At 47.7% G+C, this 19,800-nt stretch overlaps 1 protein-coding gene across 1 annotated transcript in view; it reads right to left on the bottom strand.

Moving 5' to 3' along the window:
* MINDY4 (MINDY lysine 48 deubiquitinase 4) overlaps positions 1-19,800 on the bottom strand; it is a 167,868-nt gene that overhangs the window by 76,522 nt on the left and 71,546 nt on the right. The window contains exons 10-13 of the mRNA XM_068235119.1: positions 17,866-17,970; positions 9,322-9,385; positions 7,747-7,812; positions 3,552-3,619 (exon numbers count right to left, since the gene is read on the bottom strand). Of these exons, the coding sequence (XP_068091220.1) occupies positions 3,552-3,619; positions 7,747-7,812; positions 9,322-9,385; positions 17,866-17,970 (303 nt within the window). The remainder of the gene's footprint in view (positions 1-3,551; positions 3,620-7,746; positions 7,813-9,321; positions 9,386-17,865; positions 17,971-19,800) is intronic.

Raw genomic sequence — 19,800 nt, 5'->3', positions numbered from 1 at the left:
GCAAGCATGGCAAAGCCGAGGGTAACACAGCTTCCTGCGCACTCACACCACAAAATGTGCCACCAACCGACGCAAGCATGGCAAAGCCGAGGGTAACACAGCTTCCTGCGCACTCACACCACAAAATGTGCAACCAACCGACACAAGCATGGCAAAGCCGAGGGTAACACAGCTTCCTGCGCACTCACACCACAAAATGTGCCACCAACCGACGCAAGCATGGCAAAGCCGAGGGTAACACAGCTTCCTGCGCATTCACACCACAAAATGTGCCACCAACCGACGCAAGCAGGGCAAAGCCGAGGGTAACACAGCTTCCTGCACACTCACACCACAAAATGTGCAACCAACCGACGCAAGCATGGCAAAGCCGAGGGTAACACAGCTTCCTGCGCACTCACACCGCAAAATGTGCCACCAACCGACGCAAGCATGGCAAAGCCGAGGGTAACACAGCTTCCTGCGCACTCACACCACAAAATGTGCCACCAACCGACGCAAGCATGGCAAAGCCGAGGGTAACACAGCTTCCTGCGCACTCACACCACAAAATGTGCCACCAACCGACGCAAGCAGGGCAAAGCCGAGGGTAACACAGCTTCCTGCGCACTCACACCGCAAAATGTGCCACCAACCGACGCAAGCATGGCAAAGCCGAGGGTAACACGGATTCCTGCGCACTCACACCACAAAATGTGCAACCAACCGACACAAGCATGGCAAAGCCGAGGGTAGCACGGATTCCTGCGCACTCACACCGCAAAATGTGCCACCAACCGACGCAAGCGGGGCAAAGCCGAGGGTAACACAGCTTCCTGCGCACTCACACCACAAAATGTGCAACCAACCGACGCAAGCGGGGCAAAGCCCAGGGTAACACAGCTTCCTGCGCACTCACGCCACAAAATGTGCCACCAACCGACGCAAGCATGGCAAAGCCGAAGGTAACACAGCTTCCTGCGCACTCACACCACAAAATGTGCCACCAACCGACGCAAGCATGGCAAAGCCGAGGGTAACACGGATTCCTGCACACTCACACCGCAAAATGTGTCACCAACCGACGCAAGCGGGGCAAAGCCGAGGGTAACACAGCTTCCTGCGCACTCACACCACAAAATGTGCCACCAACCGACGCAAGCATGGCAAAGCCGAGGGAAACTCAGCTTCCTGCGCACTCACACCGCAAAGTGTGCAACCAACCGACGCAAGCATGGCAAAGCCGAGGGTAACACAGCTTCCTGCGCACTCACACCACAAAATGTGCCACCAACCGACGCAAGCGGGGCAAAGCCGAGGGTAACACAGCTTCCTGCGCACTCACACCACAAAATGTGCAACCAACCGACGCAAGCGGGGCAAAGCCCAGGGTAACACAGCTTCCTGCGCACTCACACCACAAAATGTGCCACCAACCGACGCAAGCATGGCAAAGCCGAAGGTAACACAGCTTCCTGCGCACTCACACCACAAAATGTGCCACCAACCGACACAAGCGGGATAAAGCCCAGCATAACACAGCTTCCTGCGCACTCACACCACAAAATGTGTCACCAACCGACGCAAGCAGGGCAAATCCGAGGGTAACACAGCTTCCTGCGCACTCACACCACAAAATGTGCCACCAACCGACACAAGCGGGATAAAGCCCAGCATAACACAGCTTCCTGCGCACTCACACCGCAAATCGTGCCGCACACGGACGCAAACTGGGCACAGCCAAAGGGGACACGGTTTCCTGTGCACTCACACCACAAAACATGCCGCGCACCGACGCAAGCAGAGCAAAGCCAAGTGTAACACGGATTCCTGCGCAACTGAATAGTGGATAGTGTACTGGTTAAGGGGCTCTACCTTTGAGGGCTGGTTCACACTTAGGCTCTTTTCAGCGCTTTGCTGATCGCCTGCGATCAGCAAAACGCTGTTGCTAATGTATCCCTATGGGATCATTCTCACTGCAGCGTTTGCGATTTGCAATTATTGCAAATGCACTGCATGCGGGACTTTGCTCGCAATCTAAACTTATCTAAACTTATCACACCTTAACTGAGTTTAGGCGTGATAAGGGGCTTTTCACCAGCGTGGTGCAATGGTTATCACGCCTAAAGTCTTTTAGGCGTGATAACTGGGTTATCACCGCTTTGTGAATCGAGCCCAATGTATTTATTCTTAAAAATGCGACAGCAAAGCGGACGCAACGCGCTGATACGAACCTTCTCATAGAGATTCATTGCACAAGCGTTTTGTGGGCGATTTTGCAAATCGCCTGCGCTGGAAAAAGGTTGAAATGCCCTATATGTGAAGGAGCCCTGAAACAGTTAAAAATGATCCTTTCTTTTGATCTGAATTTGCTAAAAATTGCGTTCCCTGGAAGTTATCTGTGACCTGAGCCATTTTACAACCTTATAATGTGGGTTGTAGGGAGCTGGTAAGCCTTTTCTTGTTTTGATGTTTGGCGGATACCTACCTCTGAGCATTTGATGTATTGCGGTGAAGAATTTACCATTCCCTACATACAATGACTTTTTAAATCTGTGCTGACTTTTGATGTAAAAATTGCACTATTAATAGGCACCATTACTAATGCACAGTAACACCTCAAGTTACTGGTCACACTGGTAACCCAAAGAAGAATTCCACTGGGTTATTCTGTCTGTTACAAAAAACTTTTAACCACTTGTTGTACAGCAAAAGTATATCTACGCCCCTTGAGACTTCATCTTAGCTCCAGGAGCGTAGATATACGTACTTAGCCACGATCGCCTGCCTTTCTCATCTCGTTCTCGTCGTTGTTGTCGTTAGTACACTGATGAGTGAATGGGAACAGGTGTTTCCAAAGACGATCAAAGTGCCTGTAACTAATGATCATCGGCATCAGAGAGATGCTGGTGATCATTCTCCAAATGAAAAGTAAAAGCACATACACAATACTTCCTGTGTACTGTGCACAGTGGGGGGACATTTCATGGCCCCAAAAAAATTACACCTACATACATTAAATGAAATAAAAATAAATAATGCCACCATTGATTAACCCTATACCACTCCCCCCTCCCACCATATTTACCCCCCAAAAAACACTTGTAAAAGGTAAAAAAACGAGTGATATTAAGAAAAACAAATTACATAAATAGTTAGCTTAGGGACTTAACTTTTTTAATATGTATGTCATGAGAGTATATTACGGTTTTGTTTTTTTTGCAAATAATGGCTTGTAATCAGTGATAAAGTATAAACGAACAAAAAAGTGAAAAAATACACCTTTATTTCCAAATAAAATATTGTCATACATAAAGTACATTGTACGACTAGGGACATCAATTAAAGGTTGTAATAACCGGAACAAATGGGCAAATAAAATGTGTGGGTTTTATACACAGCAGCAGGTTTTATTTTAAAACTATAATGGCTGAAAACTAAGAAGTAATTATTTTTTCCATTTTTGTCCTATTATTCCCAATAAAATTCATATAAAATATGCACAGTGCTCACACAAGTGGAAACAGCCCAAGCATATGTAATGTATGTAATGAGAAATTAAGTATACTTACAGCTCAACCGATCTGGATAAGACAACAGACACTGTGAGCAGGATGACGCCATACGGCCCATATTCAAACTGGAATCAAGAAGAAAAGAATATTTGTCAATACGAAATCTCACACGGACAATCGTTAATTTCAAATGCCGAACTGCAAACTCATATTAAACTTGCCATTTCTGAAAATGGATAGTGTTTACTGAAGAAATGAGACTGCACGGCTTACAGCGTGACCAGACGGAAATGCAATATCCTATTAATATTATTTGAAACTAGCTGAAGACCCGGCATTGCTCGGGTATGTATCTGGTTGTTGTTGGGTCCACCCACTTTTTCCCCGACGTTGCCCTAACCACTTTTTGTAACCTTGACACGCAGTCACTTAACCACCGCGCGTACGTATTTCTCCGCCCCTTTTTCCATCCTTTAACAACCAGGGACGGAGAAACACGTACTTTCCGCGTTCCCGACGCTGCCCGCGCTCCCGCTCGTAAACACGCCGCCCGCCGCTAGTAAACACGCCGCCGCCCGCTCGCCCAGAGATCAATGAACGGGAAAATCCATTCCCGTTCGTTGATCTAAGCCCTGCAATGATCAGCTGCTCTCCTATGGGCAGCGCGATCATTGTGAGAAAAAACTCACGTGTCCAGCCTCCTTATACTTCCTCCAAGCTTCCGGAAGGAAGCTTGGAGGTTGCATTAAAACAAAAAGTTACTGTGGCCATCTTGTGGCCAAATAGTAAACTACACCCTACACATTTTTCACATACAAATAAATGACTTTTACACATAAAATTAACTCATTACCTCCCACACTCCCCATTTTTTTTTTTTTTGTAATTAAAAAAAAATTAAAAAATTTACAATTAAAAAAATACATAAATAGTTACCTTAGGGACTGAACTTTTTAAATATTTATGTCAAGAGGGTATAACACTGTTACTTTATAAACTATGGGCTTGTAATTAGGGATGGACGCAAAAATGAAAAAAATGCACCTTTATTTCCAAATAAAATATTGGCGCCAAACATTGTGATAGTGACATAATTTAAATGGTTTTATAACCGGGACAAATGGGCAAATACATTTCATGGGTTTTAATTACAGTAGCATGCATCATTTAAAAACTATAATGGCCGAAAACTGAAAAATAATTATTTTTTTCCCCACATTTTTCCTATTTTCCCATTAAAACACATTTAGAAAAAAATAATTCTTGGCATAATGTCCCACCTAAAGAAAGCCTAATTGGTGGCGGAAAAAACAAGATATAGTTCATTTCATTGCGATAAGTAATGATAAAGTTAGACGAATTAATGGAAGGAGCGCTGAAAGGTGAAAATTGCTCTGGTGCTCAGGGGGTAAAACCCCTCAGTGGTGAAGTGGTTAAAGACCAAGTTTGTGAGCTTTGGGGTCTTTGGCATCAATAATGTGAGAATGGAAGCAGTTTAAATTTTCCCATTAAAATCAATCAAACAAATCTAATTGGCCGTTTGTAGCTCCAGCTCCTTTTCTGAATTTGAACCCCAATCAAGCAATGATTGACTGTAGCAGGTGTAAAGCCTCTGCCATTAACAGTGTAAGAATGGCAGCAATTTAAATATTACCATTGAAAATCAACAGGTGAGTTTTGATTGGCTGCTGTAGGCTCCACCCATTTTCCTTAATATTAATCCCAGTCACCCAATGAGAAACAATGCCAGGTTTGAGAGCCCTGCGATAAACAGACTAAGTATGACTGCAATTTACATTTTCCTATTGAAAATGAAAGAATCTTAGCCAATCAGAGCATATCTCCAGTCCCGTGACCACAGTTGCTTCCCTCGCCGTCCTCCTGTGTGGCTCAGTTCGCCCGTTATCGGCTCCAGTAATCTTCTCTCAGTTGCGTCAGTCGAGTTCCTCTACGCATGCACGGCCTGCCCGCCCCCCTTTTCATTCACGTTGCCGGGAGCATTCTGCCCCTGTGCACTACTATCTGTGCAGGCGCAGAACGCTCTTGGCGACATGCCCACGCGTGTGGCTGGGCTTACACAGAAGAGTACGACCGATTTGACTGAAGGAGGATTACCGGAACCGACAGCGGGCGAACTGAGCCACATGGGAGGACGGCGAGGGAGGAAACGGTGGTCATGGAGATAGAAGAGGCCCCAGGTACAGGTAGTCCCTGGGTTTACGAACACCCGACTTACGAACGACCCGCCGATACGAATGCCCGCCGACCCGCCGTGAGGATGTCACGCTGTCGGGGACTACCTCTTCTGTGCCGTTTTTAATGCAGAGTAAGCACAGCGGAAGGTAGATAGAGGACATCTCACCTGATCTTTGGCGGTAGAAGGTCCCATCGTGCTGCCCGGAAGCTGCGTGGCCCCTCTTCTCGCTCCCCCTAGTGGTGGCGCCTCCTGATTGCGTCATTATGCGACGCATGTGAAGCCGCCGGGGGTGCAGTGGACGGAGCGAGAGGACGGGCCACGCAGCTTCCAGGCAGCACGCTGGGACCTTCTACCGCCAAGGATCAGGTGAGATGTCCTCTATCTACCTTCCACTGCGCTTACTCTGCATTAAAAATGGGGGCAAAGGTGGCTGTTCCGACTTAAGGACAGATTCAGGTTAAGAACGAGCCGACAGTCCCTATCTCGTTCGTTAACCGAGGACTACCTGTATGTATCTATTCTTTTGCATCTTTCGTCTTAGGTTCTCTTTAAAGATGATTATGCAAGCACTGTTTGCAATTCATGCACACTTCCGCGGCCCTAAAGGTGGCCACAAATAATACAGTGTGCTGAACGATCGATTACAAACGATTCTTCTTATGAATGATCGTAAATGATCGTTTAGGACCACTAATGAACAAAAATCTCCTAACCAAACCCAATCAGATTAATGAAAACGATCGAATTTTGGTTCGATCCCATCAATCTGATCGGATTGGTTAAGAGATTTTTGTCCACTGATGGTCCCAAACAATCATTCATACGAAGAATCGTTTGTAATGGATCATTCAGCAAATTGTATCATTAGTGGCCACCTTAAAAGGGAGGATGTGTACATTAACCTCCTTGGCGGTATGGACGAGTATACACGTCCATTACCGCCGGAGGTCGCCGCTCAGGCCCTGCTGGGCCGATTTGCGCCAAATAAAAAGCAGCACACGCAGCCGGCACTTTGCCAGCCGCGTGTGCTGCCTGATCGCCGCCGCTCTGTGGCGATCCGCCGCGAGCAGTGGCGAAAGAGGGACCCCCAGCCGCCCAAGCCCTGCGCAGCCGGAACAAATAGTTCCGGCCAGCGCTAAGGGCTGGATCGGAGGCGGCTGACGTCCATGACGTCACTCCGCTCGTCGCTATGGCGACGAGGGAAGCAAAACAAGGAAGGCCGCTCATTGCGGCCTTCCTTGTTTATTCTGGGCGCCGGAGGCGATCGGAAGAACGCCTCCGGAGCGCCCTCTAGTGGCCATTTGATGCAGCCAACTTTCAGTTGGCTGCATGAAATAGTTTTATTTTAATAAAAAAAAAACCCTCCCGCAGCCTCCCTGGCGATTTTAATAGAACGCCAGGGAGGTTAAAAATAGGGGATATTTACCTTCCGCAAATATAAGGCAATGTTTGTGTAGGCCGTGTTTGCTGTGAACAGCAAAATGCGCAGAATTCTACAGGCCATTGAAGTCAATAGCCTTGCGTGGAAAACACGTGTGTTGCGTCCGTTGGTTCACGTTCACTTTTTTTTTGCGGTTTCCAAACTTAGTTTTCTGCTTTTTCCCACATGCTCCACACAATACATACCACCATGTAATTAAATGTGCCTGGTTCACATCTATGCGCTGCGCTGAGCTGCGTTACAAAAACGTAGTGTTGCATGCATTTCTGTGCGCTGAGCTGTAAAGCGCACATCAATGCAAGCGAATGGGTGCGCTTTTCTAGCGCATAGAAGCGCATACAAGCGCGTAGAAGCGCTTGTGTTTTTTACCCCTAATTGGGAAAAAAAATACATTTTCATATAAAAACAAAGCTTTATTGACAACTGCTACAATAAGCAAAAGAAGCGCAGTGCAACGCACAGAAACGTGCACAAGCGCATGCGTTTTTTACCACGCGCTTTCACACGCTTCTCAGCGCAGCAGATGTGAACGAGGCCTAAGGGTTTACACAAACACATATCAAATGTTTTTCCATTCTGCAAATTAAAACAAAATGTTTAAATTATATAATTACCTGATTAATATTTTGTTGAAGAAACGATAGAAGGTTGTCATATTTTGTAAAGTTGTACAGGATGAGCTGGAAGAGAGGAGAACACATGTGAAAACTACATTTTACAGCAGTTTCCAATCACACACAGTATTAACTGTTACATTAGACTTACTTATAGTCTAGTCTAGTGCTATGAACTTTCACATGAGACAGTGGATCTTTTTGTGGTCTAAAAATCTGTTTAAAGTGAACCTCCAGACTAAAAACCTACTCAGCACCACTGATAAGACTTGGTGTTTCTTTAACAGTTTCACAGCATCAGAACATTTTTTTTGTTCCCCAAGCCTAATTTTTAGCTGCACAGAGTCACAAAACTCGAAAAAATGCGCCCGTGGCACATTCCATACCTGTACCCCAGGAGATACGCCTCTGCTGTTGAGATCCTGTTGTAAAAATGCCACTATCCTGCTTACAGTTTATTATTCTGCATAATTTTGTATAATGGCAACATTACCCTGTATGTTAAATGTAAGGGATAGTAAGGTAAGGTGGTGTGACTTCCCCTCTGCTGCCGGAGCTCTGCGTACATCTCATAAAGGTGCCTGTTGAAATTGGCGCAGGATAGTGGTAAAACAATATCGGTAAATGTACCTATATTCTACTACTTCATTCATATAGGAAAATATCGATAATATTTACAGATATTTTACTATGATCTACCTTCTCCCTACTCTCACACAGAACCCTCCCCTGTTGGTGCCTAACCTCAGCGTTCCCCTGGTAGTGCCCAACCTTAAACCTCTACTGGCAGTGCCTAACTTTAACCCTTCCCCCCCGGTAGGAGCCCAACCTCAACCCTTCCTGTAGGCATCTAACCTTAACCCCCGCCCCAGTAGGTGCGTAACCTTAACCCCTACTTCCCTGGTACGTGCATAACCTTAACCCCCCACAGTGGGTGCCTACTCTTAACCCCCCCTCCCCCACAGTGGGTGCCTACTGTTAACCCCCCCCCCCTTCCCCCAGTGGGTGTCTAATCTTAACTCCTCCTGATGAGTGCCTAATTTTGACTCCCCCCCCCCCTTCCCTGGTGGGTGCCTAACCTTAACCCCCGACAACTACCCTTAACTTCCTCCAATGTGCAACTAACCTGAACCCCCCTTTCTTAACTCTGGGATGCATTCTATTTAAAAGGTTGCTGCCAGCTATTAGGCTTCGCATCTGCTATTTGTAGCTCGCATAGTGGGCGGCTTAGGCGCACGCTATTATAGCCGGCATCCTTTTAAACAAAATGTGTCTCGTGCCTATTTATTTATTTATTGTATTTAAAAAGCGCCAACATATTACGCGGCGCCTATTTCAGCTGCTCCTGCTGCAGCTCTGCTGTTACTCAGAGTGGCGTTTCCAGTTCTTAGGAGAGTGATTGCACTGGCTGTATTATTCTATCCTCCACATCACAGCACAGCTCCCTGGGCTCTCTGCTGAGGCTCCAGTCACAGCTATATGGCTGAGTGGAAGTGATGAAGTGATGCAGACAAGCTGCATATGCTGTGTGTGTAAAACTCACTCGTTACAAATCACTGCCAGCAATAACCTTACACTTTCCAGTATTCCATCCGCTTTATATCTCCCGGCTGGAGTGAACTGCTGCCTTCCCGATGACCTGCAACAATGAAGAGGATAGATAAGACACGCTGCTGCTGTACAGATAAGTACCTGTGCTGGTTAAACGCTGCTGGTGTACAGAGAAGTATCTATGCTGGTTAAACGCTGCTGGTGTACAGAGAAGTACCTGTGCCGGATAAACGCTGCTGCTGTACAGAGAAGTACCTATGCTGGATAAACGCTGCTGCTGTACACAGAAGTACCTATGCTGGATAAACGCTGCTGCTGTACAGAGAAGTACCTATGCTGGATAAATGCTGCTGCTGTACACAGAAGTACCTATGCTGGATAAACGCTGCTGCTGTACAGAGAAGTACTTATGCTGGATAAACGCCGCTGCTGTACAGAGAAGTACCTATGCTGGATAAACGCTGCTGCTGTACAGAGAAGTACTTATGCTGGATAAACGCTGCTGCTGTACACAGAAGTACCTATGCTGGATAAACGCTGCTGCTGTACACAGAAGTACCTATGCTGGATAAACGCTGCTGCTGTACAGAGAAGTACCTGTGCTGGATAAACGCTGCTGCTGTACAGAGAAGTACCTGTGCTGGATAAACGCCGCTGGTGTACAGAGAAGTACCTGTGCCGGATAAACGCTGCTGCTGTACAGAGAAGTACCTGTTCCTGGATAAACGCCGCTGGTGTACAGAGAAGTACCTATGCTGGATAAACGCTGCTGCTGTACAGAGAAGTACCTATGCTGGATAAACGCTGCTGCTGTACAGAGAAGTACCTATGCTGGATAAATGCTGCTGCTGTACAGAGAAGTACCTATGCTGGATAAAGCTGCTGCTGTACAGAGAAGTACCAATGCTGGATAAACGCCGCTGGTGTACAGAGAAGTACCTATGCTGGATAAACGCCGCTGGTGTACAGAGAAGTACCTGTGCTGGATAAACGCCGCTGGTGTACAGAGAAGTACCTATGCTGGATAAACGCTGCTGCTGTACAGAGAAGTACCTGTTCCTGGATAAACGCCGCTGGTGTACAGAGAAGTACCTATGCTGGATAAACGCTGCTGCTGTACAGAGAAGTACCTATGCTGGATAAACGCTGCTGCTGTACAGAGAAGTACCTATGCTGGATAAATGCTGCTGCTGTACAGAGAAGTACCTATGCTGGATAAACGCTGCTGCTGTACAGAGAAGTACCAATGCTGGATAAACGCCGCTGGTGTACAGAGAAGTACCTATGCTGGATAAACGCCGCTGGTGTACAGAGAAGTACCTGTGCTGGATAAACGCCGCTGGTGTACAGAGAAGTACCTATGCTGGATAAACGCTGCTGCTGTACAGAGAAGTACCTATGCTGGATAAACGCTGCTGCTGTACAGAGAAGTACTTATGCTGGATAAACGCTGCTGCTGTACACAGAAGTACCTATGCTGGATAAACGCTGCTGCTGTACACAGAAGTACCTATGCTGGATAAACGCTGCTGCTGTACAGAGAAGTACCTGTGCTGGATAAACGCTGCTGCTGTACAGAGAAGTACCTGTGCTGGATAAACGCCGCTGGTGTACAGAGAAGTACCTGTGCCGGATAAACGCTGCTGCTGTACAGAGAAGTACCTGTTCCTGGATAAACGCCGCTGGTGTACAGAGAAGTACCTATGCTGGATAAACGCTGCTGCTGTACAGAGAAGTACCTATGCTGGATAAACGCTGCTGCTGTACAGAGAAGTACCTATGCTGGATAAATGCTGCTGCTGTACAGAGAAGTACCTATGCTGGATAAAGCTGCTGCTGTACAGAGAAGTACCAATGCTGGATAAACGCCGCTGGTGTACAGAGAAGTACCTATGCTGGATAAACGCCGCTGGTGTACAGAGAAGTACCTGTGCTGGATAAACGCCGCTGGTGTACAGAGAAGTACCTGTGCCGGATAAACGCTGCTGCTGTACAGAGAAGTACCTGTTCCTGGATAAACGCCGCTGGTGTACAGAGAAGTACCTATGCTGGATAAACGCTGCTGCTGTACAGAGAAGTACCTATGCTGGATAAACGCTGCTGCTGTACAGAGAAGTACCTATGCTGGATAAATGCTGCTGCTGTACAGAGAAGTACCTATGCTGGATAAACGCTGCTGCTGTACAGAGAAGTACTTATGCTGGATAAACGCTGCTGCTGTACACAGAAGTACCTATGCTGGATAAACGCTGCTGCTGTACACAGAAGTACCTATGCTGGATAAACGCTGCTGCTGTACAGAGAAGTACCTGTGCTGGATAAACGCTGCTGCTGTACAGAGAAGTACCTGTGCTGGATAAACGCCGCTGGTGTACAGAGAAGTACCTGTGCCGGATAAACGCTGCTGCTGTACAGAGAAGTACCTGTTCCTGGATAAACGCCGCTGGTGTACAGAGAAGTACCTATGCTGGATAAACGCTGCTGCTGTACAGAGAAGTACCTATGCTGGATAAACGCTGCTGCTGTACAGAGAAGTACCTATGCTGGATAAATGCTGCTGCTGTACAGAGAAGTACCTATGCTGGATAAAGCTGCTGCTGTACAGAGAAGTACCAATGCTGGATAAACGCCGCTGGTGTACAGAGAAGTACCTATGCTGGATAAACGCCGCTGGTGTACAGAGAAGTACCTGTGCTGGATAAACGCCGCTGGTGTACAGAGAAGTACCTATGCTGGATAAACGCTGCTGCTGTACAGAGAAGTACCTGTTCCTGGATAAACGCCGCTGGTGTACAGAGAAGTACCTATGCTGGATAAACGCTGCTGCTGTACAGAGAAGTACCTATGCTGGATAAACGCTGCTGCTGTACAGAGAAGTACCTATGCTGGATAAATGCTGCTGCTGTACAGAGAAGTACCTATGCTGGATAAACGCTGCTGCTGTACAGAGAAGTACCAATGCTGGATAAACGCCGCTGGTGTACAGAGAAGTACCTATGCTGGATAAACGCCGCTGGTGTACAGAGAAGTACCTGTGCTGGATAAACGCCGCTGGTGTACAGAGAAGTACCTATGCTGGATAAACGCTGCTGCTGTACAGAGAAGTACCTATGCTGGATAAACGCTGCTGCTGTACAGAGAAGTACTTATGCTGGATAAACGCTGCTGCTGTACACAGAAGTACCTATGCTGGATAAACGCTGCTGCTGTACACAGAAGTACCTATGCTGGATAAACGCTGCTGCTGTACAGAGAAGTACCTGTGCTGGATAAACGCTGCTGCTGTACAGAGAAGTACCTGTGCTGGATAAACGCCGCTGGGGTACAGAGAAGTACCTGTGCCGGATAAACGCTGCTGCTGTACAGAGAAGTACCTGTTCCTGGATAAACGCCGCTGGTGTACAGAGAAGTACCTATGCTGGATAAACGCTGCTGCTGTACAGAGAAGTACCTATGCTGGATAAACGCTGCTGCTGTACAGAGAAGTACCTATGCTGGATAAATGCTGCTGCTGTACAGAGAAGTACCTATGCTGGATAAAGCTGCTGCTGTACAGAGAAGTACCAATGCTGGATAAACGCCGCTGGTGTACAGAGAAGTACCTATGCTGGATAAACGCCGCTGGTGTACAGAGAAGTACCTGTGCTGGATAAACGCCGCTGGTGTACAGAGAAGTACCTGTGCCGGATAAACGCTGCTGCTGTACAGAGAAGTACCTGTTCCTGGATAAACGCCGCTGGTGTACAGAGAAGTACCTATGCTGGATAAACGCTGCTGCTGTACAGAGAAGTACCTATGCTGGATAAACGCTGCTGCTGTACAGAGAAGTACCTATGCTGGATAAATGCTGCTGCTGTACAGAGAAGTACCTATGCTGGATAAACGCTGCTGCTGTACAGAGAAGTACCAATGCTGGATAAACGCCGCTGGTGTACAGAGAAGTACCTATGCTGGATAAACGCCGCTGGTGTACAGAGAAGTACCTGTGCTGGATAAACGCCGCTGGTGTACAGAGAAGTACCTATGCTGGATAAACGCTGCTGCTGTACAGAGAAGTACCTATGCTGGATAAACGCCGCTGGTGTACAGAGAAGTACCTATGCTGGATAAACGCTGCTGCTGTACAGAGAAGTACCTATGCTGGATAAATGCTGCTGCTGTACAGAGAAGTACCTATGCTGGATAAACGCTGCTGCTGTACAGAGAAGTACCTATGCTGGATAAACGCTGCTGCTGTACAGAGAAGTACCTATGCTGGATAAATGCCGCTGGTGTACAGAGAAGTACCTATGCTGGATAAACGCCGCTGGTGTACAGAGAAGTACCTATGCTGGATAAACGCTGCTGCTGTACACAGAAGTACCTATGCTGGATAAACGCCGCTGGTGTACAGAGAAGTACCTATGCTGGATAAACGCCGCTGGTGTACAGAGAAGTACCTATGCTGGATAAACGCTGCTGCTGTACAGAGAAGTACCTATGCTGGATAAACGCCGCTGGTGTACAGAGAAGTACCTATGCTGGATAAACGCTGCTGCTGTACACAGAAGTACCTATGCTGGATAAACGCCGCTGGTGTACAGAGAAGTACCTGTGCTGGATAAACGCTGCTGCTGTACAGAGAAGTACCTGTGCCGGATAAACGCTGCTGCTGTACACAGAAGTACCTATGCTGGATAAACGCTGCTGCTGTACAGAGAAGTACCTGTGCCGGATAAACGCTGCTGCTGTACACAGAAGTACCTATGCTGGATAAACGCTGCTGCTGTACAGAGAAGTACCTATGCTGGATAAACGCTGCTGCTGTACAGAGAAGTACCTATGCTGGATAAACGCCGCTGGTGTACAGAGAAGTACCTATGCTGGATAAACGCTGCTGCTGTACAGAGAAGTACCTATGCTGGATAAACGCTGCTGCTGTACAGAGAAGTACCTATGCTGGATAAACGCCGCTGGTGTACAGAGAAGTACCTATGCTGGATAAACGCTGCTGCTGTACAGAGAAGTACCTGTGCTGGATAAATGCTGCTGCTGTACAGAGAAGTACCTATGCTGGATAAACGCCGCTGGTGTACAGAGAAGTACCTATGCTGGATAAACGCTGCTGCTGTACAGAGAAGTACCTCTGCTGGATAAATGCTGCTGCTGTACAGAGAAGTACCTATGCTGGATAAACGCCGCTGGTGTACAGAGAAGTACCTATGCTGGATAAACGCTGCTGCTGTACAGAGAAGTACCTATGCTGGATAAACGCTGCTGCTGTACAGAGAAGTACCTATGCTGGATAAACGCTGCTGCTGTACAGAGAAGTACCTATGCTGGATAAACGCTGCTGCTGTACAGAGAAGTACCTATGCTGGATAAACGCTGCTGCTGTACAGAGAAGTACCTATGCTGGATAAATGCTGCTGGTGTACAGAGAAGTACCTATGCTGGATAAATGCTGCTGCTGTACAGAGAAGTACCTATGCTGGATAAATGCTGCTGCTGTACAGAGAAGTACCTATGCTGGATAAATGCCGCTGGTGTACAGAGAAGTACCTATGCTGGATAAACGCCGCTGGTGTACAGAGAAGTACCTATGCTGGATAAACGCTGCTGCTGTACAGAGAAGTACCTATGCTGGATAAACGTTGCTGCTGTACACAGAAGTACCTGTGCTGGATAAACGCTGCTGCTGTACAGAGAAGTACCTATGCTGGATAAACGCTGCTGCTGTACAGAGAAGTACCTATGCTGGATAAACGCCGCTGGTGTACAGAGAAGTACCTATGGTGGATAAACGCCGCTGGTGTACAGAGAAGTACCTATGCTGGATAAACGCTGCTGCTGTACAGAGAAGTACCTATGCTGGATAAATGCTGCTGCTGTACACAGAAGTACCTGTGCTGGATAAACGCTGCTGCTGTACAGAGAAGTACTTATGCTGGATAAACGCTGCTGCTGTACAGAGAAGTACCTATGCTGGATAAACGCTGCTGCTGTACAGAGAAGTACCTATGCTGGATAAATGCTGCTGCTGTACACAGAAGTACCTATGCTGGATAAACGCTGCTGCTGTACAGAGAAGTACCTATGCTGGATAAACGCTGCTGCTGTACAGAGAAGTACCTATGCTGGATAAATGCTGCTGCTGTACAGAGAAGTACCTATGCTGGATAAATGCTGCTGCTGTACAGAGAAGTACCTATGCTGGATAAACGCTGCTGCTGTACAGAGAAGTACCTATGCTGGATAAACGCTGCTGCTGTACAGAGAAGTACCTATGCTGGATAAACGCTGCTGCTGTACAGAGAAGTACCTATGCTGGATAAATGCTGCTGCTGTACAGAGAAGTACCTATGCTGGATAAACGCTGCTGCTGTACAGAGAAGTACCTATGCTGGATAAATGCTGCTGCTGTACAGAGAAGTACCTGTGCTGGATAAACGCTGCTGCTGTACAGAGAAGTACCTATGCTGGATAAACGCTGCTGCTGTACAGAGAAGTACCTATGCTGGATAAATGCTGCTGCTGTACAGAGAAGTACCTATGCTGGATAAATGCTGCTGCTGTACAGAGAAGTACCTATGCTGGATAAACGCTGCTGCTGTACAGAGAAGTACCTATGCTGGATAAACGCTGCTGCTGTACAGAGAAGTACCTATGCTGGATAAACGCTGCTGGTGTACAGAGAAGTACCTGTGCTGGATAAATGCTGCTGCTGTATAGAGAAGTACCTATGCTGGATAAACGCTGCTGCTGTATAGAGAATCTAATCCCAGCGAGGGCACTATCTGCATGCAGTTTATATGTTCTCCCTGTGTCTGTGTGGGTTTCCTCCGGGCACTCTGGTTTCCTCCCACATCCCAAAAACATGCAGATAAGTTAATTGGCTTCCCTGTAAATTGTCCATAGAGTACAATATATGCACTACACGATACATACATAGACATACGACTATGGTAGGATTAGATTGTGAGCCCCTCTGAGGGAGTTAGTGACAATATACTCTGTACAGCGCTGTGGAAGATGTTGGCGCTATATAAATACTACATAATAATAAATACTGGAGCATCACCTCTGCTTTGGAACTCTCTCCCATAGGTTGTCCATCATGCCCTGAGCCTGGAAACCTTCAAACGTTCTCCTAAAACACTCCTGTTCAGACCAGCCTATAATCTGCTATAGGTAGCATTGGAGGCTCACTGCCTCATCCGCTAACCCCTGTGTCTCCTCCCCCTTATGTCTCCACCCACTAACTAGCATTGGAGGCTCACTGCCTCATCCGCTAACCCCTGTGCCTCCTCCCCTTATGTCTCCACCCACTAACTAGCATTGGAGGCTCACTGCCTCATCCGCTAACCCGTGTGTCTCCTCCCCTTTATGTCTCCACCCACTAACTAGCATTGGAGGCTCACTGCCTCATCCGCTAACCCCTGTGTCTCCTCCCCTTTATGTCTCCACCCACTAACTAGCATTGGAGGCTCACTGCCTCATCCGCTAACCCGTGTGTCTCCTCCCCTTTATGTCTCCACCCACTAACTAGCATTGGAGGCTCACTGCCTCATCCGCTAACCCCTGTGTCTCCTCCCCTTTATGTCTCCACCCACTAACTAGCATTGGAGGCTCACTGCCTCATCCGCTAACCCGTGTCTCCTCCCCTTATGTCTCCACCCACTAACTAGCATTGGAGGCTCACTGCCTCATCCGCTAACCCCTGTGTCTCCTCCCCTTTATGTCTCCACCCACTAACTAGCATTGGAGGCTCACTGCCTCATCCGCTAACCCGTGTCTCCTCCCCCTTATGTCTCCACCCACTAACTAGCATTGGAGGCTCACTGCCTCATCCGCTAACCCCTGTGTCTCCTCCTCCTTATGTCTTCACCTACTAACTAGCATTGGAGGCTCATTGCCTCATCCGCTAACTCCTGTGTCTCCTCCCCTTATGTCTCCACCCACTAACTAGCATTGGAGGCTCACTGCCTCATCCGCTAACCCGTGTCTCCTCCCCTTATGTCTCCACCCACTAACTAGCATTGGAGGCTCACTGCCTCATCCGCTAACCCCTGTGTCTCCTCCCCCTTATGTCTCCACCCACTAACTAGCATGGGAGGCTCACTGCCTCATCCGCTAACCCCTGTGTCTCCTCCCCTTATGTCTCCACCCACTAACTAGCATTGGAGGCTCACTGCCTCATCCGCTAAACCCTGTGTCTCCTCCCCCTTATGTCTCCACCCACTAACTAGCATTGGAGGCTCACTGCCTCATCCACTAACCCCTGTGTCTGCACCCCCTTATGTCTCCACCCACTAACCTCTAGATCAGGGGTGTCAATCTCAAAGACGTAAGCAACGTAACATCATGGAAAGCTGATCCAGCCGGGTAATCAAAGATGGGAGTTTAGTGTTAGGCATCGGTAAGGACAGTGTAAGGCATTGGAGGCGGTTAGGCGGAGGGAAGGGAGAGGGAAATGCTGCCAGCTGGATCAGCTGTTTGTGCTGAATCTGCAGTCGACAGGCTAAAACATAAGTCTTCGTCTATGTGTGATATAACGTCAATGCAAGGCGGGGCTCAGATTTTACTTACAAAGCGACAACAGCTTCCCTGCCATCACCGGCTCGCCATAGGATGTCAGCAATGGCCGCAGACAGACTCCGAGTTCTCAGACTGTCTGAGGGGTTCAGGGCTTGGCTAGAATAAAAAAAAAAAAAGATGTAAACTGTGAGCCTGTGATCACTGTATGGAGGCATGCACATGTCATACAGCTTTTCAGCACCAAAAACATCATCAGCATTGTTCCCTCAGCCAGATAAAAGTGTTTTGCCTTCTATGTACTGTACTTTTCAAGACATCGGGCTAAATATGACTTTCTGGTTCACTGTCTCATTTGAATAGATAACAGCACTAGTTGTGTTAAGGATGCTAGAGCCAAATAGAGTAGGTGAAAACAGGTGGGAACTGGCATGTACTGGCAGCTGTCAGGATGCCCGTCGCTCCCCGTTCTCCTCTGTCCCCCTCCTTTACTACCTAAATGCCCCCCAGCAGCCAGAAATAATGACACTTTGAACTTTACTGCAGTAAAACATTATCTCCAGCTGTCTCTCACTGTTTCTTGGCTGTTTAACTGTTTCAGAAAGCAGGACTGAATTTGTCCCAGTGGGTCGATAAACTCAGAGAAGCTCTTTTGCATAGATAACAACTGAAGTTGTTTAACTCTTCCTGTACTGGAAAACAATATGAGACTTTTCTTTGCTAGCTGTACTACACATACAATCCATTAACTCCTAAGTTTATTTTCACTTCAGGTTTGCTTTTAACGTTGGTCCCCCTCTGCCCTTCCTGTAATGCAGGGGAGTTGTGGTTCCCCCGATCTGCACACGGGGTGCTGCTTTATCAATAGAAACGAGAAATTAGAGGAAACGGCTGCTTTATGAAGAATGGTGTGAAGGCTGCTGAGTAAACAGTCCGGCTGCGTGTCTAGAAGTGAGGTTATTACTGCAGAGAAAGCCAAACACTCACTCCTTCCTTCCGTATCGTTACTCTGGCCTGAATATCAGCGCTCACCTCGGCGTATCTCTGCAGCTACATGACCCCATGTGCCCTCAATCCTATATGGCACCGCAGCCTAAACCCAATCCATCCTTCCTTATCCTTACCCTGGCCTGATGATCAGCGCTCACCTCTGCGTATCTCTGCAGCTACATGACCCCATGTGCCCTCATCCTATATGGCACCGCAGCCTAAACCCAATCCATCCATCCTTATCGTTACCCTGGCCTGATGATCAGCGCTCACCTCTGCGTATCTCTGCAGCTACATGACCCCATGTGCCCTCATCCTATATGGCACCGCAGCCTAAACCCAATCCATCCATCCTTATCGTTACCCTGGCCTGAATATCAGCGCTCACCTCTGCGTGTCACTACAGCTACATGACCCCATGTGACCTCATCCTATATGGCACCGCAGCCTAATACCCAATCCATCCTTCCTTATCGTTACCCTGGCCTGAATATCAGCGCTCACCTCTGCGTGTCACTACAGCTACATGACCCCATGTGACCTCATCCTATATGGCAACCCAGCCTAAACACAATCCATCCATCCTTATCGTTACCCTGGCCTGAATATCAGCGCTCACCTCTGCGTGTCACTACAGCTACATGACCCCATGTGACCTCATCCTATATGGCAACCCAGCCTAAACACAATCCATCCTTATTGTTACCCTGGCCTGATGATCAGCGCTCACCTCTGCGTATCTCTGCAGCTACATGACCCCATGTGCCCTCAATCCTATATGGCACCACAGCCTAAACCCAATCCATCCATCCTTATCGTTACCCTGGCCTGACTATCAGCGCTCACCTCTGCGTATCACTGCAGCTACATGACCCCATGTGACCTCATCCTATATGGCACCACAGCCTAAACCCAATCCTTCCTTCCTCTGGCCTAAATATCAGCACACACCTCTGCGTATCACTGCAGCTACATGACCCCATGTGACCTCATCCTATA

The sequence above is a fragment of the Hyperolius riggenbachi genome, chromosome 5 (genome assembly GCF_040937935.1).
Source record: "Hyperolius riggenbachi isolate aHypRig1 chromosome 5, aHypRig1.pri, whole genome shotgun sequence".
Taxonomy (NCBI): Eukaryota; Metazoa; Chordata; class Amphibia; order Anura; family Hyperoliidae; genus Hyperolius; species Hyperolius riggenbachi.
Note: the sequence above shows the minus strand (reverse complement) of the source record. Positions and strands in the feature narration are given on the sequence as shown.